Source organism: Medicago truncatula, chromosome 3, assembly GCF_003473485.1.
Source record: "Medicago truncatula cultivar Jemalong A17 chromosome 3, MtrunA17r5.0-ANR, whole genome shotgun sequence".
Classification (NCBI taxonomy): domain Eukaryota; kingdom Viridiplantae; phylum Streptophyta; class Magnoliopsida; order Fabales; family Fabaceae; genus Medicago; species Medicago truncatula.
In genome coordinates, this window is record NC_053044.1 from 19,279,074 (window position 1) to 19,302,955 (window position 23,882).

At 33.9% G+C, this 23,882-nt stretch overlaps 2 protein-coding genes and 1 long non-coding RNA gene across 4 annotated transcripts; 2 read left to right on the top strand and 1 right to left on the bottom strand.

The window, feature by feature from the left end:
• Positions 1-558: 558 nt before the first annotated feature.
• On the top strand, positions 559-5,896 carry LOC25490589 (protein JASON). 2 transcript variants are annotated; one of them, XM_024777829.2, is made up of 7 exons: positions 559-888; positions 2,375-2,426; positions 2,540-2,622; positions 3,666-3,913; positions 4,288-4,933; positions 5,019-5,101; positions 5,495-5,896. In XM_024777829.2, the coding sequence occupies exons 1-7, from the start codon at positions 715-717 to the stop codon at positions 5,601-5,603; spliced, it is 1,395 nt and encodes a 464-aa protein (XP_024633597.1). In that variant the 5' UTR covers positions 559-714; the 3' UTR covers positions 5,604-5,896. The 2 variants fall into 2 exon arrangements, with proteins under 2 accessions (XP_024633597.1, XP_013459649.2); XM_013604195.3 differs by having other exon boundaries at positions 560-888; positions 2,378-2,426.
• Positions 5,897-14,939: 9,043 nt separating this feature from the next.
• LOC112419913 (uncharacterized) lies at positions 14,940-17,368 on the top strand. The gene is made up of 2 exons (XR_003010018.2): positions 14,940-16,037; positions 16,868-17,368. It is a non-coding gene; the product is annotated as an uncharacterized lncRNA (long non-coding RNA).
• Positions 17,369-19,270: 1,902 nt separating this feature from the next.
• LOC25490591 (glutathione S-transferase F9) lies at positions 19,271-21,135 on the bottom strand. Its single transcript, XM_013604197.3, has 3 exons — positions 20,907-21,135; positions 20,762-20,810; positions 19,271-19,940 (listed from the first exon to the last, which is right to left on the bottom strand). Exons 1-3 carry the CDS (start codon positions 21,048-21,050, stop codon positions 19,486-19,488), a joined length of 648 nt encoding a protein of 215 aa, XP_013459651.1. The 5' UTR covers positions 21,051-21,135; the 3' UTR covers positions 19,271-19,485.
• Between the last annotated feature and the right edge of the window lie 2,747 nt (positions 21,136-23,882).

The following is a 23,882-nucleotide window of genomic DNA, read 5'->3' on the forward strand; positions in this document are numbered from 1 at the left end:
ATTAAAAAATTTGGAAAATATTTTTCGTAATAAAAAAAATCCTGAATTTTTTTATTTTCAAAAATTAATTTTCAAATTTTTAAAATTTATTTTATTTCTAAATTAATATAAATGAATTTATATTATAATTTTTTTTTAAAAATAGTCAGAAATGCCACATGTAGCCTGAGAAAAATAAAAAATAAAATTAATTATACAGTCAGCACGCCGCATAAACATATATGCACAATCAGCATGCCACACAGTGTACCACATCAGCAAATATGTACAGTCATATGGGGGAGGGGTGTTTTCCGAAAAAAAAAGTTTTACAAAGATGCAAATCAAACCAAAAATTTAATAAGGGGGAGAACCGAAAATGACATATATTACAGAAGTGAAAAACACTGTTAACCCTTTTGTTTATATTAGTGACGGATGGTATACGATTTTGTCAAAACAAATAAATTGTGATAAATGATATTTTAAGCAGACAGCCGGTTTTATCCGGTTTTTCATATCTTTCCCCGGTTCACGGCTTTTTGTCTTGGTTTTAGTGCAAGAGCGGGAGAAAAATACACACACTTTTCTCCTCTCTCACTTTTCAATTCCTCTCTTTCTCTGTCATCATCATTTCCATATTCAAATTCAAAAAACAAAAATAACAATAAATTAAAAGATGAAGAAAAGAAACGTTACCTGACCTACCTTCTTCATTGGGTCCTCTTCAATGATATGCTCTTCTGGTTAGCTTTCATTTTCATCATCACCTTCGTTTTTTTTTTTCGATCCATTTTTCAATTCATTATGGGTTGCCTTTTCACTTGCTTTCGTGTTCGTGATAACAAACGCCACCTCCCTCAAACCGCCGCTGCCTCCGCCGTGCCGTCTCGGCACCACAAAGTCAATGTAATGTAACTCACAATCATTCTTAACCGTTTCTTGTTTATTTTATTTGTAACTCTTGTTATCGAAATTCATTTGGGTTGGCCTGGTGATATTGACTTGGGACCTGTGAGAGTCTGCTCCTCTTCAAGGTCTCAGGTTGGATTATCTCCAGTGTCAATTTGGGTGGGCTCTTAAAAAAAAACTTTGTTATCGATTTATTGAAATTTTCAAGAATTTTTGTTGTGGGAAAAATTGTTGAATGGGAATGGAAATGGTTGAAATTGAAATGTTAGTTTAATTAAGCTGAATTTGAACTTGTTTTTTACTTTGTGCGATGATTAATTTTATCGATTTAAAGGACTATGAAATTGTGAAATGAGAATGGTTGAAATGTTAGTTTAATTAAGCTGGATTTTGGGTTGGTTTGGTGGTATTGGCTTGGGACCTGGGAGTGTGCTCTTCCTCAAGGGCTCAGGTTCCATGCTCCTCGTAGCCAATTCACGTGGGCTAATCTAGGTTCTTCAAAAAAAAAAATTAAGCTGGATATGGAGCTTTTTTTTTTTTCTGTTTGGGATGATGAATTTGTTGATTGCAGGTTAAGGTTTTTGATATTTTAGGTTTTTTTTTTGTTGGATGAAATTTGTTCATGAAATGATGGATGAAATTTTCAAGATTTTTCGTTTTGATTAAATTGTGAAATACTGAAATGCGAGTGGTTGAAATGATAGCTTAATTTGGTTGCATTTTAAATTTTAATTTCTTTGTTTTTATTTTATTTTTTGTTCTTATGTTCGTTGTAGTTGTTTTTGACTTTTTGTGTAGGTTTGTTGTTGATTTACAAGATTATTATTTTTTGTTCTTATGTTCGTTGTAGTTGTTTTTGACTTTTTGTGTAGGTTTGTTATTGATTTACAGGATTATGAAATGTAATGATGGATGATTCACTGAAATTTTAGTTTTGGAGAAATTGTGAAATGAGAATGGTTAAAATGTAGTTGAATTAAATTGAATTTGAACTTGCTTTTCACTCTTAAGAGATGATGAATTTGTAGATTTCAGGTTCTGGCTTCTGAAGTTTTATGCTTTTATTGTGTGTGTGTAGCTTTGTTATTGATTTAAAGGATTATGAAATGATGAAGGATTCAGAAATATCTGAAATGTTAGTTCTGATTGCATGTTTTAGTGTTTGAAATTTTAGGCGTTCTTTTTTGGTAGCAAAAACGTCGAATGGTTGAGATAATAGCTTAATTCGGCTGAATTTTAATTTTTTCCCTCCTTGAGATTATGAATTTCTTGATTACAGGTTCTAGTGGCTGAAATTTTACAATTTTTTTGTTAAAACAATATTTAATAGTTTTGATGGCCATTGAATTTTGCTGATTCTGAGAATGTTCTGCTGAAATTTTTGGATTTTTTTGTTGAAAAAATCTTTAATAGTTTTAATGGTCATTGAATTTTGTTGATTCTGTGAGTGTTCTGTGTAATTATTAGTTTTGACTTTGTAAAGCAGGATGATGCAACGTCTCGAAATCGTTTGTCTACTTTGTTTCTGACTGAAGGTAAATTTTTTTTTTGCTGTCATCATTGTTCTTATGTGCTCTTTTCTTTTACAATTTTAATGTTATGGACTCTCAGTAATGTACTAATTTTAGTGGTTTTAAATTATGAAAAGAGGGAGAAGAAGACAATGTGCATCGTAATGGAAGGAATTTTGAGGAGGGATCACAGAATGATGACAGGCAGCTTAAAGATGAGGTGTGTTTTTTTTGTTGTGTATTACAAACACAGCTGCAACTGTTTGTTGTGTGATACTGTGATTATTCATGCATGTTTAGCTGTTTGGAGGTTTTCTTGTTAGTTTGTAATGTGTATTTGCTATTCGGCCATTTGTTCCCGATACAAGACTAAGACACTGAGGGAAAAAATAAATGTTTTTTCAATTCAGAATTCTACTTGATAGTATTGGTTTTCAAGACACTGAAGATGTCTCATTGAGAATGGCCAGAATTATGACCTGAAAGCTATTTTTAATCTTTCAATTTTGACCAACTCTCAAATATTGAATTGAATGTATAGTTTCTGTTTAAGTGAAGTGAGGTTTAAACAATGTTCCTAGCTTCTTGAATGGGCTGAAATGATTTAACTCAGTTCACGTAGGAACTATCGTCAGTATAACACTTACCACGATACTGAGAAAGCCTTGATACTCATTACATTGTATTTTTCTATCTCAAGATTCTGGCAGTAGGGTAACTTACAGATAAATGCACTAGCACAATTAAAATTTTGAACTGTTAGTTTTTTTTATTGTAGCAACTGAGTTTTTTTTTAATCAATTTGGAAGGATAAGATCCACAATTCGGTCACACATCCCTACCTTAACTGCAATCTCTTTACTTTTTTAATGAAGGTAGAAATTTTCTGGTTGTCCATGGTGCATTCCTGGCTATGATTTGTCATGTATACACCTATATAACTATCTAGTATGTCGTTTAACTGTGACCATATGCATGTCCTGGCTCACAAACTTTGTAAACCTCAAAAATTCAATTATCTAAAGACTAAAATAGCTGATGTTTTGCTGGTGGAAGGAAATGAGTCTTGATAGAATACTTCAAATTCGATTTTTGAAATCATACAATTCAATTTTTTTTTATCATGAGTGAAGTATGTTTTCATTATTTACTTGCGAAATTCTTCAAAAACACCTGTTTAAGTCATTTGTCTTTTCTGTTTAATTTGTTGATTCTTTTATGTATTAGTAAGTTTGTTTACATGATTTTGTAAACATGTTGCAGGCAAAGTTTCTTAAAGCTTGTGGTACCATAGCAAGTACCCCTGCTGAAATTCGGAAAGCATCGGAGAAACTAAAAGTGTCACCTTCATGTAGTAATGATTCTGGTCCTCCAAAGTTTCGTTCTTGGCTTCTTGATACATCTGCTGAGAATGTTCCAACTAATGTCCAACCATTCAATCCGCCAACTCCCAAAAAACAGTGTGAAGAATGGGAAAAAAGAACAGATTGTTCAGACCACACGCCTAGCAGGTTATTAATCTTTAACCTGATTTTTTTTGAAAGGCAATCATTAACCTGTTTAATGCTGGTAATGTACAATATTGAATGTGAAGAAACAACCACGCAATCAATTTAGGTGGATGTTTTCTTATTTAATATTAGCGCGATGGGAACACCATCTTGTATAAGAAAGACTTCACGCTTCAGCTTATGACTATTAAAGAACCTTAGAAAATGTGCTCCTCTTTAAAATTGGTGTTTCAGAAAATGGTGAAAATGATTTTTACATTTTCCCTTTTGGATTTTCTAAGGGGATATTGTGTGGGGTTTTCACTGAATGTGCTCATGTATTTTGATCATATTAAATATAACCTTTTCAGAAGTTCATTTCTTTTCATTTACAGCTGTATCTCCAATGCACACAATACTCAATGGGAATATCATGACTCTTCGGAAGGAAGTGGGCAAGGGAGCTATCATCCTATCGATGGGACTGAAAATAAGGGGAGGAACAAGTCTGTACGTTTTGAATGTGATAATGATATTTCATCCTGTGAGTCATCGGCTTATGGTGGATGGCATACGAAGAAAACAGAGTCACCAAATCCTACCCCAATGAAGATATCTAACGAGATGCAAACTCCTGGTACTGTTTACCCTGCTAAGTCTCAGTTTGTGTATCCAAATATCAGCCTAGGTGAGGATGTCTCTAAGAGCAAGATACTTGAGGAAGAGGATTATGTTCCTGCACAAAATTCAAGGAAGATGAACAAATCAATTGAGCAGTCTCAAAACACATCTACACCAGATAAAAGTGAATCTACCGTGGAAGAAGGCTTGTCTTCTTGGTTGAAGCCTGCATCTGTTATTTTGGAGGAGAGAAGAAAGAAAATGGAGATGGCTTATAATCAGACCCGCAAAACTCCCGATGATAGGCCCATCATTGGGATGGTTGCTGCACACTGGATTGAAGATGAAAATTCTGATGCTCCTCCTCCTAAGTGGTGGGATGGCAATGGCATACCAAATTCAACCAACAAATACAAAGAAGTACGACCCAAAGTAGCTATTTTCCATGTGAAAGAATTAGAAGTCTAGATGTTACTTATGCCTAATTAATGCTGATTGTTTTCAGGACCAGAAAGTGAGCTGGCATGCTACGCCGTTCGAAGAGAGGTTGGAGAAGGCATTATCTGAGGATACTATCATCGCTCAAAGGTATGCCTATAAAAGCACTGTTGTTTGCTTGTGAGCTCTATTCGCCTTTGAAAGTTAAAACGATATTCAGAAGTTTGTACTTCTGATGCGGTTTTTTTGCTAAAATACTTCATACTGAACAATATACACAACAATCCTTTATGTATTGTTGAATTCCTGAGTTTAGCATGACGTTGAAGATAAAATGTTATTGCTATTGGTCACAGAATATCCATATACATAAGCAATCTACCATTTAACAAAAGACCACTTATTTTTGTATTGAGTGCTAAGCATACTCAAACACTTTGTTTAACACATTTTTAATGAGTCTTGCGATTTTGATAATTGGTCCCACTAAATCATACAGGTTTCTCATAATACTGTCTTTTTGATTTGTGATTTGGTTCACAGGAAAGATATTTGCGGAAAACCAATTGCTTTTGATGAGAATGAAGAAAGTGATACTGCATTGTCTCATTTGAAATCTTCATCCCATCCACAGTCTGTGGCGTCGTGTTGATATCTATAGTTGTTGTCCATCTCATTACTCTATGAGGTATAAGAGAGATATACTTTTCGCCATTAAGTCCCAATGCAGTGCTGATTGTTTGGAACAAGCAGTACATTATTGAAATTTTGTGATACTATAGATTTAAATTGCCCACTTGTATTGTACATATTTGATGAGGATTGTTGGGTTAAATATCAGTCATTCGGAGATCGGTTTTTATTTTTAGTTGAAAAATTTGAAGTTGTTCAATGTTGAGAATTTTCTTTGACTTAATTTTGGTTAGGAGTATTTTTTTTTGAAAACTATGCTATTGATCTGAAAATCATCGGCAAGACGATGCTCAATCTTTGGTTGGTTTAGACTGAAGACCTTTAGTGGGATCTTTCCACTTAGACTACATTTTTTCCATCCGTAAGACTCGAATTCAAAATTTTCTTAAAGGATTTGAGTCCAAATTCATTTATAACCAATGTATAAACTTTGATTAAGTTAGTCATAACGAGCAGAAATGGTTATATACTTATATTCTGCTTGTATTATACATGAATGACTAGGATTTATTTATTTATTATTTATTGATATTTAAGAAATGAATGACGAGGATTGTAGTGTTAAATATTGGCCATGTGAAATAGTTTTTTATCAGTTGAAAATTTTCATGTTTTTCAATGTGCAATGGTTTGTGTATTAGAAATTTAGAATAATAAATATATGAACCAATTTTTTTTTTTTATACCTAAACCAAATGTATATTCTTGTTAACTTTGCTATATTCAAGTTATTTAGAGATTTATAATGTTATGGCCAATGTGAGGTGAGAAGAACCACATTATTTAAAAAAAATAAGGTTGTACAGAATAGAAGTGAGAGTTCTATAAACTCAAATATGTCTAGATTTTTGGTTAAGTTGCTGTGTTTAATTCGTGTGGATGTGCTTGATCTAATATGGATGAAAAAATTATGATGGTCTTTTTTTTTTTTAAAGGAGCTATGATATATGTTAGAAGTCTGATGGAAAATGAGATGTTGAACAATATAAACGTGAGATGACTTTAAATTTTAGGTTATGATACCCCGTTCAATTTGTTTGTGTTATTGATTTTCACACAATGTGATACTCCCTCTAACTCAACAATCATACTCTTAATTTTTTTTTGTCTTCTTTCAAAATGTTATATTTGACTTCAAAATGCAATCATCTTTGTTCTCTCAACTAAACGATAAGTTGAAAGAAATACAAATCACATTTTGACTTTGCTTAAGATTATATCAAAAACACTTTCCAAAAATTATTTATTGCAAAAATATCTAAACTTACGGTTTGCCGTGTAGGGAATAAAACTAGAGTTTTTTTTCGCTATATAAAAATTTCATTTAAAATAATTAATTGGGTTGTTATTTTTGTATTATTATTAATACTTTAGTATAAAATTTACTAACTTGTTTAGTGGTGTAACAATTGGTTTTGGGAAAAAAAAATCCAAACCAATTGATTTGAATCAATTTTACAATAGTTTTTAACAAAATTTGAATCAAAATAATGAAAAATAAGTAGGTTTGGTTCAATCAAGTAGATACTATCAAAAGTTGGAGAATGGTAAAAAGTATGAGAGACATTGATTAAACAGGAAAAAGAAATAAATTTTTATTAAAAATTAATGTAATTATTATTTGATCAAAATTTTTATTTTTAAATTCATTGGTGTGATTTCTTTTCGCATGACGTAAAATATCTAAAAAAAGAAGTTAATTTTACACCATAGTTAGACCGGACCTAGAGGGTGTACAACCAACTCTATTGTACAGGGTCTCACGTTTTTAGGTGCTCAAATTTTGAGTATTCAAAGCCTAGTGGTTATTTATAGTAAATTATTTGGAGCCTGATTTTTTATATTTCATTAGTTACAAGAATGTCTATTTTTTTTTATTTTTTATTTTTTATGTTATTTACTGTCTAGATTAGATAATGACTTTTTAAGAAAAATTGCGTTGTCTTCGTGAGCTTAACTAAGTTGATAGAGATATTGCGCATTATATGTAGAGGCCGGGGTTCGAATTCGAACACCATACTTCTCCACATTTAAAATGTGTGAGCTCTATCTACTAAACTACTTGAAAAAAAAACTTTTGAAAGATTTTTTTGAAAGAATTTTATTATTTATTGGGTTAATTAAGTAATTGGTCCTTATAAATATTCAAAATTTCATTTTTAATCCATACAAAATAAAATCACACTTTTTAGTCCTTATAAAAAATTTCGTCAGCATTATTAATCCTTATAAAATTTTCAACCAACATTTTTAGTCCCTGTAAAAATTTTACGTCAGCATTTTCGGTCCCTAAAATGTTAAAGGAAAATGTCACGGGACTAAAAAGTGTGATTTTATTTTGTAGGGACTAAAAACAAAATTATAAATATTTAGGGACCATTTACTTAATTAACCCTTATTTATTTTCAGTAATGAAATATTTTTTTATTTTTTTTTGAATAAAAGTAATGAAAGAATTTTATTATTAGAACCGGCCTCTAATTATATTGTACTTTTAGTTAATTTACTAATTGATTATTTTCGCAGTTAAAGTGAAACAAAGGAAAAGAGCAAGAGAATTGTTGTTGACACATTTGATTTGGCTGAGACACACGAGTAATTTACCTAAATGTCCCTTGACAGTTAACTGCCGAAATTTTAGAAAACCGGCTGCAGTTAACTCCCGAGGATTTCCTCGGCAGTTAACTATCGAGGATTTCCTCGGCAGTAAACTGCCGAAGTGTCCTGAAGCCAAGACAGAGACAGTAGCTTCATTTCCTGAATCTGTAATGTGTTTCAAACACAAAACACAACATATGCACCTATTTTTTTTTTATGCATAACGAATATTGGCGCAAATGCACAACTTAATTAAACCAACATTTTTATATACCATTAAACAAAGTAAAATACCCATGAAATTAAAAGTAATGTCATCAAAATACAAATATATAAATCAATGTCATCAAAATACCAAAACTAAAAAACAAGTCCTAAAAAACAAACTACCACTACTGGTCCTGGTCCTGCTGATGCTGGTGCCTCCTCCTCGGCCTCGCCTCCTGGTCAAGATAGGCGCGATCTGCTCCCTAAGATGGCTCATGGCCTGAAACCATTGCTGAGGGGGTCATGCTCATGACCTCCTCCTGGCCTAACTGCGCATCAGCGTAGGCAACAACGCCACTAACCATGTCATAGGTGTCAAGCGAGCTTCTCGCCTCATACCGCTCCCACTGCTTTGCAATGATCTGCTTTTCATTTGCTGGCCTCGGAAGATCTCCTGGAAGAGATGGCGAGATCTGAGGGTGAGACACCCTAGTGTACCATAGCACATAGCCATCTGCCATACGCCATGTCTGCTCTCCTGCCTGCTCACCCCAATCGGCCGCCTTAAGCGTGTGAGTGCGGAAGTCGACGAATGCCTGCACAATCTGAGGCGGTGACGGCTCTACAACATCCGTCAGATGTCTGGGGACGGTCTGGACGTATCCGTACTGCCTCAAAACCCTCTCGGGCAAGTGACGGTACACCCTACGAACACCGCACATAATCCAGCCTGAATACCAGTGTGCTCGCGATTTTCGGATATCAAACCATTAATTGATTTGAATCGTCAATCTTTGAACTCTCAATTTTTATTCGTGGGAAGGGAAAAAATGAGTAAAAACCCTTATCGAGACTTTGGATTCGGGGGTTGGTTTCGAATAGGGAAGGTGTTAAGCACCCTAAACGACTTCGGTATTCCGAAGGAACCGCTTACCTAAATTATCTTGTGCTAAATTCATTTGGCTTACTTGAAAAATTATTACCTAAAATCTAAGTGAAAGAATGGAGGGAGAAGAAGTATGTTTTTGGTTATTTTTTATTTGATTTGGAAGGACAAGTCCTCTGCCTACGTACCCTTTTGGAAAAGGGATCAAAACCGACGTAGTTCCACTCAAAAATTTCTTTGGTGGATTAAGTTGATTTTAAGATTTTTTTTGAAAATGGTTTTAAGAAGAGAAAGAGGCCTCAAGGCTTGAGATAAAAGAAATGAGTGAGGTTGATTGATTTTAAATTTTGAAAATGATTGAAGTTGAATTAAAATTGATTGAGAATTTGATTAAGAAAATAAAGGGAAAATGTTATTAAGAAAATGATTTTTGAAGTTTCGCATATTCGATTTTTTTCAAGAAAATGATTTTTCTAAACTAACGGTGAAAACTAACGTAACGTCGTAAAAACTAACGGAAAGCGGTAAATAAAATGTGGTAGTGTCGGTGCATGTGTCGGTGCTTGTGTTACCTAGATTATTACATCAATTCCTAAATACAACCCTAAGGCCTTTATGCCAAAATAAAAATGCAAGAAATAAAATTACATCAATTCCCTATTTATACACACTAAATCAATGACAAAATAAGATGATGAGAAAATTAAATGTGCATGCTATGATTCAAGACAAAAATTAAATCGTTAATAAGCATAAGAAATGTCATGGTGAATGAGACATAAGAAATAAAAAGCAAGGAATAAAGACAAGCAACAATTAAGATCATCATATAAGAAATAAATAGAAAATTTTAAAAGAAAACAAATAGGATGGGTTTTAAAAATTAGAGAAAATTAAGATAATAAGAACAATATTTTTGGAATTTTTAAAAGCATAAAAATGTCAAAAAAAAAATGTAAAAAGTATTAAAAAAAGATAAAGAACAATTAATTAAAAAAAACAAAATTGGCTAAGCAGGATCTAATCTGGACCGTTGGATGAATCCAGAGGTCCAGATCTGAATCCCAAGATCTCATCACAGCCATAGGATCTAAGATCCAACGGTTTAAAAAAAAACACAAAATAGAGAAGGAAACACAGAAAGCACAGCGACCGTCAGATTAACGATCTGACGGTTCAAACAGAAAACATACCACAGTCCACACAGCAGAACACAAACAGAATTTAAAGACAGATCAAACAGTGGCCGTCAGATCAAGGAACGATCCAGATCTGATGGCTACTAACGCGATGGAGCATTGTATGGTTATGAGTACGCGCGCGTGTGATCCGGCAAAAAAGAAATTACTATAAAAGCAAGCTTAACAAAAAAAACAACACAAATCTAAAACACTTCTCTCTCTAAGTTAAACTTAGAGAGAGAAGCTCTCTCCTCCCTCAAGAACAACACGGCCGGAGAAGATGAAGAGGGGCGGCCGGAGCTGCTCCGGCGCGGTGGTCGGCCGGAGCGCCGCCGCGCCGGAGTTTTTTTTTTTTGCTTTTTTTCGAAAATTTTTTACATCAAATCACTCCTCTTCCCTTCCTCTACTCGAATCCGGACTCATAATTTCGAAAACATGCGCCGAAAATCCTAGATCTACAAATGAAGGTGTGAAAGTTTTTACCTCTTTTTCCGGTGCGGTTCCGTTTCCTACTTGCTCCGGTTCGGTTCTTTCTTGCCTTGCTCCGGTTCGGTTCTGCTCTCTTTTCCGGTTCGCCTCTTCCTCTTTTTTTCGGTTCGGTTCTTTCTTGGTTTGGGATGATGATGATTTGTGGTTGTATGGGCTGATTTGAGGTTTTGTTTAAGTTTTGTGTTGCTGGATTTTGATGAATCTATGAATGTTCTTCATGAGTTCATGTTATTTCTTTGTAATTTTAGTGTTTGATCTGAAAACTGGTTGGAAAAATGGAAAAATAGGGTTTGTGAATTGATGCTGATTTTTTTCTGACGTGAACAGTGATTTTTCGGCCCATTTCCCAATGATTGGACAGTGTATTTATAGTGACAAACTAGGGTTGGCTCTGGTACAGATCAAAGACCAAAATACCCCTGCAGCTGAGACTTGGAGAAAAAGACTTAACAAATAAAATAAATAAATAAAAAAAAAATAAAGAAAAAGGAAAAGAAAAGATGGAAGAAAGAAAGAAAGTCACGTGACTTTCCTTTCTTTGTTTGTTTTTTCTTCTTTTTTTTTTAAAAAAATAATAAAATAAAGAAAAAAATAATAATAAATAAAAAAAAAATAAAATAAAAAATAAAATATTAATTAAATAAAAAGGTCCCTTCGAAATTTGACATGAGGTACTTCAAAGTATCCTCCCTGCCGAAATTTTGATTGAAATGATTAAAAAGACACGCCTTTTAAAAATACAATTAGACATTTTAAAATGACTTGCCTGTTATGACATAAAAAAATTATAAAATGCGTTATAAAAATGCAAATGGAGTGATTTTAAATGTTGTAAAAAATGCAAGCGAGGACTTAAATGCAAAATGAAAGTTTTTAAATGATTAATGACGAAAAACACGAGTTTTAAAAGGTAAAAAAACGAATAAAAGAGAATCTGGACTATTATAAAATGTGGACAAAAAAGATTTCAAATGGTCCAAATTTGGGGTATGACAACCAGAAAACCTCTTCAAAATCCTGGATCTCCCTGTGCTCTTCGTACGGCCTCCATCATACGTCATCAAACTGTATACGATCAAGTAGTGACTGATACGTGACCCCCTCTCCGTGACCTTTCTGCCATACGCCATACATAGCCATCTGCCATACGCCATGTCTGCTCTCCTGCCTGCTCACCCCAATCGGCCGCCTTAAGCGTGTGAGTGCGGAAGTCGACGAATGCCTGCACAATCTGAGGCGGTGACGGCTCTACAACATCCGTCAGATGTCTGGGGACGGTCTGGACGTATCCGTACTGCCTCAAAACCCTCTCGGGCAAGTGACGGTACACCCTACGAACACCGCACATAATCCAGCCTGAATACCAGAAAACCTCTTCAAAATCCAGGATCTCCCTGTGCTCTTCGTACGGCCTCCATCATACGTCATCAAACTGTATACGATCAAGTAGTGACTGATACGTGACCCCCTCTCCGTGACCTTTCTGAAGCTTCCACCTCGCTGCAACCGGATAGTTTTCCATGTAATCAGTGTTGGGATCAACACTGTAAAAGCCAGGAAAATGCGCCAAAAACCATGCATGCACAAACCAAACAAATCACATTTATAAATTATTACGCACCAAAAATATAAAAAAAAAAAAAAAAAGGTTAAGGTTCACATTTATAAGTTTCTTACAGTCAGCAGTGTCATGCTTCCCCCAAGAGCTCTGTCTCCAGGCCTACACGCCTCAGCTAACTCGTCGTATAGGTATGCGAGTGTCATCCCTCCCTAGGAATAATTACGCATCCCCGCGTAGCCATCCTCCATGGTCGTCAGATAGACCAACTCGATGCGTTTGTTGCTTCTATCACCAAACAATAAGCATCCTACAAGATATAATAGATAGGACTTCACACAAAATGTCCTAACCCTCTGCAGCTCCTCCATCTCCTATGCATCTTCCGCATCCTCCAAGACGTTAGCCCTACCAAGGTACCTCGTATATAGCTCCCCCAGCTTCGGGTAACTAATGTACCCGCCGTACTCCGTACAACAAATTTTCTCCGCCTCCTGCTGCGACCCACCCAAGTGCCTCATCAATAGTGCCGCTCCCTCATGTTTCGGCATCTTCCCATGGCTCAACATCCGCCCCTCAATCTGAAGATGCGTCAGACATGCGACATCATCCAAGGTCACAGTCATCTCCCCCAAGGGCATGTGAAAAGTGCTGGTGTCGGGATGCCACCTCTCGCATAGAGTCATCAGCAGGATGAAGCACAGTGGCGTAGCCCAGGTAAACCAAATCATGTAACCCGCTCTCCCTAAGCGGATCCCAAAACCAATTCTGATTCCCGTTTGGGCGTCCGAGACTCAAGACTTTAGCTCCATGATTAATCGGTTTTACCACACGTAGCTTACGAACCTGAAATATTAGAAAAATAAACATAGTTTAAACAATTTATACATTAAACAATGTAAACATTTAACTAAACAAAATTAAACTTAACAAATGCAAAAATAAAACATAACACATGTAAACCTTAAAACTTAAATAAAACACATAACAAAATAAATTTAAATCATAATTAAACATAAAGAAAACAATAAAAGTTGAAATAAATAAAATATAAAGAAAATAATTAAACGTAAAGAAAAGAATTAAAAAAACACATAGAAAAGTGGATATAATAATTAAACAAACACACATATAAATAAAATAATTAAACATAAAGAAAAAACATTTAAAAAAATTACACTTACGTTATCTGAATTATACCAAAGCGGCAACGCCACATGATTGGCGTAAGAGTGCAGCAAAGATAGGCCGTCCGGTCCTCAAGGAAAGGGAGGGTCCACAGGTAACACCTCCGGGGCAGCAGCTGCTGCAATGTCATCATCATCTTCTACATGTTGTTGTTGTGGTATATGATCCTGGTCATACCCACCATCTGTAACATCGTGGTGTACCTGATCCTGATAATTCAGGTACTCCACCTGCTGGCTCGGGTCAACTACCTATGACTCTTTAGGCTGTGTAATATGAGAAGCCTCCTGCGAACTCCCTGAACCATCCACCCTCCGACCTCTACCCCTCTTTGGGATGTGGCCGCTTTGACTCTCCCTCCGGTGGCTCTGAGTCATCGCACGCCTACCCCCCAATCATCTTAGATGGATCAATGGGGTTCTGATCGGCCATATCTACACAAAAAATTATAAAATTAACATCATTCAACTTATACATTCAACCACTTTATCAAACACACTAAACCTAAACTTTCACATTCAACCACTTTATCAAATAAACACATTGAACATAAACATTATCATACACACTATCATTCATATTCAAACATAAATAATTAAATGCATTATCATACACATTCAACATAAACATAACCTAAACTAAACATAAACATTCATCTTCGTTGAAAAAATCAAAACCACATTCAACCTAATTCAATATACACTTTTTCGAATTACAATCAATATCATATCCATAACCTAAACTAACTAAATAATCAATAAAATTGTCATTGAGGCATTTTATCAAACACTTTGTGTGCAAAGTATCAAACATACTCAAAATGTGTTCTTTTGCCACCATTGAAAACCACATTATACTCTAACATCATTCAATCATCAATTAAAGTAACTACATTCAATTATAAACTACATGCAATCATCAAAAATTCAATTCCTACATCAACCCTAACCACATGAAAACTACCATTTTTTTTTTAAAAAAAAACTACACAAACTAACATTATGATTAAAAATGAGTCAAGATACTTACTTGTGATTAAATGGAGATGATGCACTTGATTTTGCTCAAAAATTGAAATGGGAGAAGTTGTTTGGTTTTGGAAAGTTTTTGAACTCTAAAATTTCGACAGTTAACTGCCGAGGGACATTTAGATAAATTACCCGTGTGTCTCAGCCAAACCTAATGTGTCAACGGCGATTCTCAAAGAGCAAATATAAAATGAGGGTAGCGAACGGCGGTAAGTGAAAAATTAGGGTAGCGAGAAAGCGGCAATGACGATTGAGAGAAGAAAGCGTTTGAAGCTGCAAGAACAAAGGAACTAACGTGTGGATAGTAATAGCGAATCTGAATCAAAAGGGGTTTAATCATTCCCATGATGTTCTCTTTTCATAATAGTTTTCAATCTGAATCACGTTCCTCTTCTTGTTGCTCGCGTTTTCTTCTCACTCTCACACACAACCCTTTCATTTCGCGATGACCCTTTGAGCCTCGTGATGATAACCTGAAGGTTCTATTTTTCGTAATTTTGTGTTATTTGAATCAGAAAATTATTTGATTATTATCTGTTTATGTTCTAAAACAAAGGGGTTCTTTTTGTTGTTTGAAATTTGTACATATTTTCATTATTTTGATTAGTGTATACTACCTTGGTCTCAAATATATGCAGAGAAGAAAAAGTTTAACAAAGTTGATGTATATAGTTAAAAAATTGATCAGATGCATAGCACATGCACTCCTCAGATTAGGTGTGTCCAGGTGTCCGACATGTGTTGTGTTTGACACGACACCAACACTACACTTGTAATTACATTAAATTATGTAATTTTCTCAAATTATTAATGGTGTCATTGGCTGTGTCCGGTGTCCGTGTCCGTATCCGTGCTTCATATGATACATCAAACTTGTTTGATTTTCAATTGTGAGGTAGCCTAAGTGGGAATCTTCTTCCCAATTGTTACTTCATTGTGACTTGTGAGGTAGCCTCAGATGTGTAGTCTAAAGTTTTGAGGTTGATTGTATCAATTTTATTACACCTAATTTATTTGCGCATTTTACGTGTTTGAGTGGTGAATAGAGAAGTAAGAAAATCCGAAAAGGTTTTTGGTTTATTTGGCATTCCCCAATTTTTGAAGAGATTAAGCTTGTGTCTTGGAGTTGGAGTTTAAGTAGGCTGAAGATTCCTACATGTATTTTTTTTCCCGAATGAAGTTGGGATCCTGCAGATTGTTTGAATATGGGGTGATGTGCTTCTGCTGGTAGTTGAGCGAATGCTGCTCTGCTGTTGTGGTGCGTTCTTTTCGATGGCAATGTTTCTTTTTGTTGGGGTCTCTTTAGCATTTAGGGGTTTATCTGTTGATGTGTTGTTTTGGCTCGGGTGGGGCTGCTGTTGTGCCTGTCAGTTGGTTTTGCGGCTAGCAGCTAGGCTCTTTGTTTTGTTCTTCTCTTTAAGGGCTGTTACTTTGTGTGTTAAAGGGGTTTTACCTCACTTTGTAATTTTGTCGCGCACCTAGCTTGTCTTGTGCTTGGTTTTGCGCCTTTCATAAAGTTTAGCTGTTTCAAGAAAAAAACTTGGTTTTGCGCCTTTTAGCTTCCGGATCTTTGGCTTTAGTAATTTGTGTTTTGTTCTCTTTGCAATAGTCATTCAGTCAATGCTGCTTTGTGATTTTTAGTTAAGAGATATAAAATTTGAAAGTAATATTTAGTTTGCTAAATGTTTATATCTTTAGGTTGAATTTCACAAAAGTGGAAGTTCTACTTTCATTGCTAAGGGTAAAGGAGAGCATGTCTATTTTTTAGTTTCTTTTACGAAGTTGATATTATATGGCATTATATATTCACTTGATAAACTTTCAGCTTGGGCTGCTTTGGCAATCAGAGGTATTATTGAAAAATAAATATTTCAAATCTTAGTCCTCACAATGAAAGTTGACATTTAATTTGGCTTGCTACATCATAGTGTATTTGGAAATTAAGGAACAACATCATGTAAAGGGGTGTTTTCGCTGATTTTTCGTGTGTCTAGTTGGTTGTGGTTCATTGGAAGGTCGGGCCATAAATCTAGTTGTGTTTTCTGAATTGAAAGTGATATTTAGTTTGCTGAATGTTTATATCTGTAGGTTGAATTTCTACTTTCTTTGTTTATGATTGAATGGGACACAAAAGTGGAATTTCTACATTCATTGGTAAGGGAAAGGGAGAGCAAGACTGTTTTTCAGTTTCTTTTACAAGTTGATATTATACGGCGTTATATTTTCACCTGATAAACTTTCAGCTCGGGCTGCTTTGGCAATCAGAGGTATTATTTCAAGTCCTCACAGTTTACCTTGTGCTTTTTGTGTTGTTGTGGTGGAAGATTCGAAGCATTTATTTTTCAATTGTACTCCGGTTAAAAATGTTTGGAGGAATGTTTTCGATTCATTGGGATTGGAAAACACTAATCATGATGATGTGTGGAAGCATTTTCTTTTTGGAAATTTAGCTAAATCCCATAAGGGTATGAAAATTAACATTTAATTTGGCTTGCTACATCAGTGTATTTGGCAATTGAGGAACAACATCGTGTTTAGGGGCGTTTTCGTTGATTTTTTGTGTATCTAATTGGTTGTGGTTCATTGGAAGGTCGGGGTGTGTAAATCTATTGCTTTCATTTTGATATGTCACTCAACATGTACAAGGGATGCTCACATGAGATCCTCTACATGATAATGTAGCCTCTGTACCTTGCCTCCCAGTCAACAAATTAATTTTGTTGCCTCTTGTTGAATTCTAGAACACAATCCACGGCAGCCCCACATGGGGAACAACCTACCGTTGTTTAAAGGAGTAGTGATATTTGTACAACTATTTGTGACAATTTTCATTTTATCCGGTTTGTGAGTGATGAAAATTTCCTTCCAAAGCTTGCGTACCATCTATTTGAACTGCTTCAGAAGAATAACGAGTTGTTAAGTTTGTGTCTATTTAAGAAAGTTTCAAGTCCCTTTAAAAGAAGATATAATCATATAACAAACTTCTATCTATCAAAATGCATATAAATTTATACAATAAAACCCATTCAAGTGCTTTTGCAAGTTCATCCCAATGTTCACCATCACCAGCTTCAATATCAAAATCAATTCCATCCAAAACAGCATCACCTAATGGTCTTGAAGATGATGTGCCACCCAAGAAATTGTTCCATAGGTAGTTTGCAAGCTGCGTGGTGTCGTAAGACGAGTTGAGAGAGTAGCTTCCAACGCCGCCTTCGATAAAGAGCAACACTTTGATGCCTTTGCTTTGAAAAGAAGCGATAATATATTCAAAAGAAGCGATAAACTAACTTAGTAATTTGAGGTTTTCTTCGGTCTCTATCGAACTTAACTGTAAGTATGTGGTTGACGACATCTCTAGCAATCTCAACACCAATTACATGTTGAGATTGACAGAGATGCCGTCAACCACTTTAAGATAAGCAAAATATCTTTTAGTAAAAGAATCTAATATTATTATAAGAAAATACAAATAAAAAAAATGGAGATAGATGGACATGTTTTTTTTTTTTGTTACAAAGATAGATGAACATGTATAAAATTCAATTTGAATCCAAGTGTGTTCGTTGTCAATATTTACTTGACCAAAAATTTATTAGTAGATTAATTGTTGAATTGTGTATCAGTTGCTGTGTAAAATAAAGTGTAAAACGTATTGAAACGAAGGATAAATGAAGTGCAACTGAAAATGAACATAAATAAATAGGAGTAAATAGGCAATTACTTCTTGAAATTGTAATTTTATTACCCCTGAAATTAACAAAATTTCAATTACCCCTTTGAAATTGCACAACCTTAATCAATTTACCCCTCTGTCAAATTTTTCTGTTAGTCAACATGACGTTTTGCAAAATACATCCTATGAAGTTTTGCACTTATGTGCAAAATACCCCTTGAACTTCAGGGGTATTTGCAAAACGTCATGTTGTACATTTCGTTAGTTAAAATAGTCTATATTATTGAAATGTTTCATTAATACTTGTTATCATATCAATCTTTATAAGTACTTATTCATTCTTATTTCAGTCCCTATGAAAAAATATTGTGAATATTGGAAGATTAATTTAGCATCAGAGACTATTTTGACTAATAAAATGCAGAATAATAAACTATTTTAGAATTTTAATACATTGAAGAACTATTGTGATTAATCATTACACATTAAGAGATCAAATTGAATATTACCTCAAGAAAAAGCTCATTTACTTTGTGGACGAGTACTACATTTTATTTGACAAAATTTCAGCATTTACCAACTATCAAAATTGTGTATAGAATGAACTCCATAACTAATTTTGAGATTGAAGGGGTAATTATGTTATTTTTATTCACTTACATATGTCAAATATTTCTTGTCAATCTTTGCACCTCGTGCTACTTAACTTTTGGAACATCCAAAAGACACCGTATATAGGCAGAACATCCAAAATAAACACCAAACTTACATATGTTTGGAGATTCCTACAACATATTGTCTAGGACAAACCAAACTTAAAATGACCAAACATCAAATTTTATTACTGAAATCATGTTTGCCAGAAAAATACATATGTTTGGAGATTCCTACAGCATATTGTCTAGAACAAACCAAACTAGAAAGCAAACATTTTATTCTCAAAGCAAGTAACAGAAAGCATTGAAGAAACCCCCCCTCAAACTGAAACTCTTATTTGGGGTATTTGCAATGTTGTTCACAAACAAAACCATTACACAGGGTATTTATATAGTTCCAGAACCTTCTTCCAAGATGGCCTGCTACTAATATCATCCCACCATGCACTCACATGTTTCCTCTCTCGAACCAAATTTCCTCGCCCAGTTTGATTCACCAAATAGTGACCAAATGCAAGATGGCTAAGATCAGCAAGACTAAAGAAATCACCAGCCAAGTACTTGGTCTTTGAGAGCCTCTCCTCATAAATATCCAACACTTTCTTCAGCTTTTCATCACTCTCTTCAATCGCTTTTTGGTCACCGGGAACACCCCTTAATGGTGCAAACAGAACATTGATGACCAAGCTGTAGATTGCTGGGTGAAAGTTATGTGCTTCCACTTCAAGCCATTGTTCCACAAGACCCCTTTCTTCTACCGTCTTTCCTAACAAATCAGTTCCTTGGTTCTTGTACTTTTCTGCGTAGTATCTGATTATTGCTCGAGATTCTGAAAAATTTGTTTAAAATTAGTCCATTAGTATGAATAGATTATTCCAAATTAACTGATACAAATGACAAAATATGTTTGAGATCAAAATCATGTAAAGGACCATTTTGACTAACATTGTGCACAATCAGAGACCAATTTGAAATTTCGATACATTGATAGACTATTATGACTACGTTGCATATTCAGGAACCAAAATAACTATTACCCCGTTGAGAAAGTTCATAAACATTTTTGAAAGGGTCTTATGTTAGTAATTTATGGACCAAATTGACCAGTAGTAGACACATTCGAGGACAAAACTAATTAGTTAATTAATAGAAGACGAATTTCACGCATAATCAGACTATCAAAACACAGATTCAAAAATATTGAACAAATTTTGATACATTCAGAACCTAAGAAATTGCTGTTTATTTTATCTATTAAATTGAGTGATATGTAATTTATTACCCTCTCATTCCCATGGAACGCGGCCTTGGTAATTCTAAGTTCAGCCGAGAGATAAATTAAATCTAGATAATGATTGTTTCAGCTAGGATTCAAACTTGATTTCTCTAGAACAATTTGACCTTAAGTGAAGTTGATTAACGACTCGATTACCCTAAAAAAAACACATGAATCAGGACAAGGGAGGCAAAAGATGCATGCAGTGAAAATATAAACAGTTTTAAGCTCAAAATTAAATGTAACACCCTGATCCAAAGTTTAAAATATAAGGGATTAAAAAGGTGATGGAAATTAAAATTAACAAATCAACAATCATTAATTATACAGCACAAAAAAATTGCAGAAAATAGTAAAGGGATGAGGTGGCTAACCATAGAGGGTATAATCACCATCTTGAACAAGAGGAACCTCTCCAAAAGGCTGAAAATATAAGAGATAAAGGTAAAATTACACATGAAAAATAAATAATTGACTAAGTTGAATAAAATTGAAGGAAAAAAAGAAGAAAAATTGAACCTGCAGTTTGAGGAAATCAGGTTGTTTATGCTCTCCCTTGAAGAGATCAATATCAACAGCTTCAAACTCAACTTCCTTCTCAAACAGACATACCAACACCCTTTTTGGGGAACCATAGGCTGGTCCATACACTTTCACAACCATGTTTTCTGCTCAAATTCAAGATTCAAGAGTGTATCTTGTTTGTTTTGTTTGTGTGAGTTTAGTTGTTTGTCAATATCTTGAAGTTGTTATAGTGGAGGAAAGTGGAGGAAAAAGGTAAGTTCCAATGATGTCATTGTCATGTTGTCATTGGTTTCTTCATATGATTCATTTATTAAAGGCAAAATTACACAATTCGTCCATTAACTTAATTTTAGGTAACACTTTCGTCCTTTATTTTTTTTTGTTACGATTTAGTCCTTTATGTTATAAAATTACAATATTTTATCATTTTTTATGAGATTTTTCAATGCAATTTGATTTTTTAGGCTTTTATGATGAAAATTTGCGTTTGTCTATGAGTTTGATGATTTTTTTTTTGGAGTTTTTGATTTTTTTTTTGTAAAAAAGGATAACTATGTTGTTATTTTATAACATAAGGTACTAATTATGTAATTTTGCCTTTATTAAAATATAAAAATATCTTTTATATTTAATATGTATCTTTTATGTTTCCCTTAAAATAATGTATTTTTTATAGTATTTGATAAAGTCTTGATAAACAAATCATTAAAAGATATTACCAAAATACGATATCACATTTAAAGATACATATTAAATATAAAAGATATTCCCAAATTCTAATAACTATACCAATTAAATATAAAATATTATATTTTTTTGACGATGTAATAAATATAAAAGATACTTACATATATTAATAATATTTTTTTTGTGTGAGTCAAACATATTTGCATGTTCAAAGACTATCCACTCAAGCTAGGTAGAACCGTATTAAATTATAAAATTCTTCTTCAAATACATCACATCCGATTAAGTTGTTGTTAACTTGTGCAAAGACATGAAGTGGCAGATGCACGACTAGCATAATGGGGGCTTAAGACCCTTCAACTAAACAAAAATTTAATAATACTATTACACGCTCAGATTGGACACATATCAAGTGGGAATGATTATATCTTATGTGAAAATAAAAGAAATAAACCTCAATCATTAGATCAAATTGGAAGGCTAAGATTAGAACCTAAAATTTAAAAAGTTCCTTGTCTCTCTTCTTCCAATTATCCACAAAACCTGTGACCTTCCTCTATTCTCCCCTCAACGGTTTTGTTCTTCTTCCTAATGTTTTGATTCCTTTCAACAATCTATCTTATTTGAAAATGAGAAGTCAAGCTTGTTGAAATTTTGATTCCTTGCCTTTTAGAAGCAATAACTCATGTTCAATGACCACTCTTATTTTATGCCAATAAGTCTTCAAAAGCTCAACAAATTATCATAAAATTTGTTCATGTGCATATCTACAATACGGATACTCCTTCACTTCCTTACTACATATATGAATTTATTTTCATTTTTAGTTAGAGTTTTTTATGTCAAAATTGATTAATGATGAGATGGATAACTATGGCTTTGGTTATTCTTTGACTTGGTCATAATCTTGGTGCATTCTAATACTACTTCTGTCGTGTGACTCTTAGACTATGTTTAGATCGGTGGTATGTGATGGAATGAGATGATATGGGGGTGGTAAGTAAGTAGATTCTATTGTTTGAATTTGTAAAAAATCAATAATGTGAAATGGAACATAATGGAATTCATTCCATCTCATATCACTCAATCCTTCAATTTTTCATTCCCCAACTTAGAGTGTAGGAATGATGCCATAATTAACATATTACCTATTTTACCCCTATCTTTATTTTATCATTGTAATGTTCTCTATTACTCTCAAATATATTCTACTCTACCTCACTTCTTTTTTTCTACTGTAATTTTCCATATATTTCTTCTGTTATGTGACTCTTAATCGTATTACTAACTTAAATTACATTGACTTCCGAAGTCTTTTTAAATAACAATTCATCTAATTTTCAACTAAACACTGACATCCCCTCCATTTCACATTGTTAGTTCTGAGCTAAATTACTTCTCCACTTTCACTAATCACTACCCTCTCGAATTGGATATATATATATTTTTTTTTGGGTTTAAAATGCTATTGTGCATATATACATTTCAGAACCTTCATTTGAGGGATTCTGATTTGTCTCTAACTCAATTCCTATTTGGTTGTTATTGCCACTATAACTTTATTCTTCACATGAGTGTGTTCCTCGGCTATATCGTTTCTATTATTACGTGCGTTTCTTCTTCTTTTGCGGAAGAACCTTTCAATCTCTGAAACGAATTCTCCAAGACTTTTGCTTCTTCGCATAAAAGAAATAGAAACTCCAAAAGTTGAAGGTAAAAATAAAAAGAAATAGAAAAAGAATTGAGTCTAACCGATACTAAAAAGCTAATCATTATTACTAACTCCCCGGCAGCGGCACCAAAAACTTTATGTGAATTACATCCTCAAGTGCACGGTTTTATCAAAGTAGTAAAAATATCGTTCCACAAAGAGTTGTTGTAATTATTGATTTTCTTTTAAATTGTGATTAGCTGAAAAGTTCAGTTTTAGAAGTTTAGCAAATTTGGTTGAAATAAAATAATAAAAAGCAACTCGGGATTATTGGTTCATCATAATGACAAATCACTTACAATCCAAACCTATATCCAACTCTTATGTTAAATCCGTTTCTAAAGACAAGTTTCTCTAATGTATTTCAAGGTTCCTCTAAGAATCCATGAGTGTGTTTCAATAACAATCACGCCTATTCTCATGGTTGATTGCTATTGAAACCCATTAAGAACAAAATTTTTAAGGTCTCAAGGTTTACTAGACTATTCTCATGTTTCATAAACCTTGTCTAATCTCACTTGTTCCAATACTAACCTTCTTCTTTTGATTCTTCAATTAGTATTTGAAATATG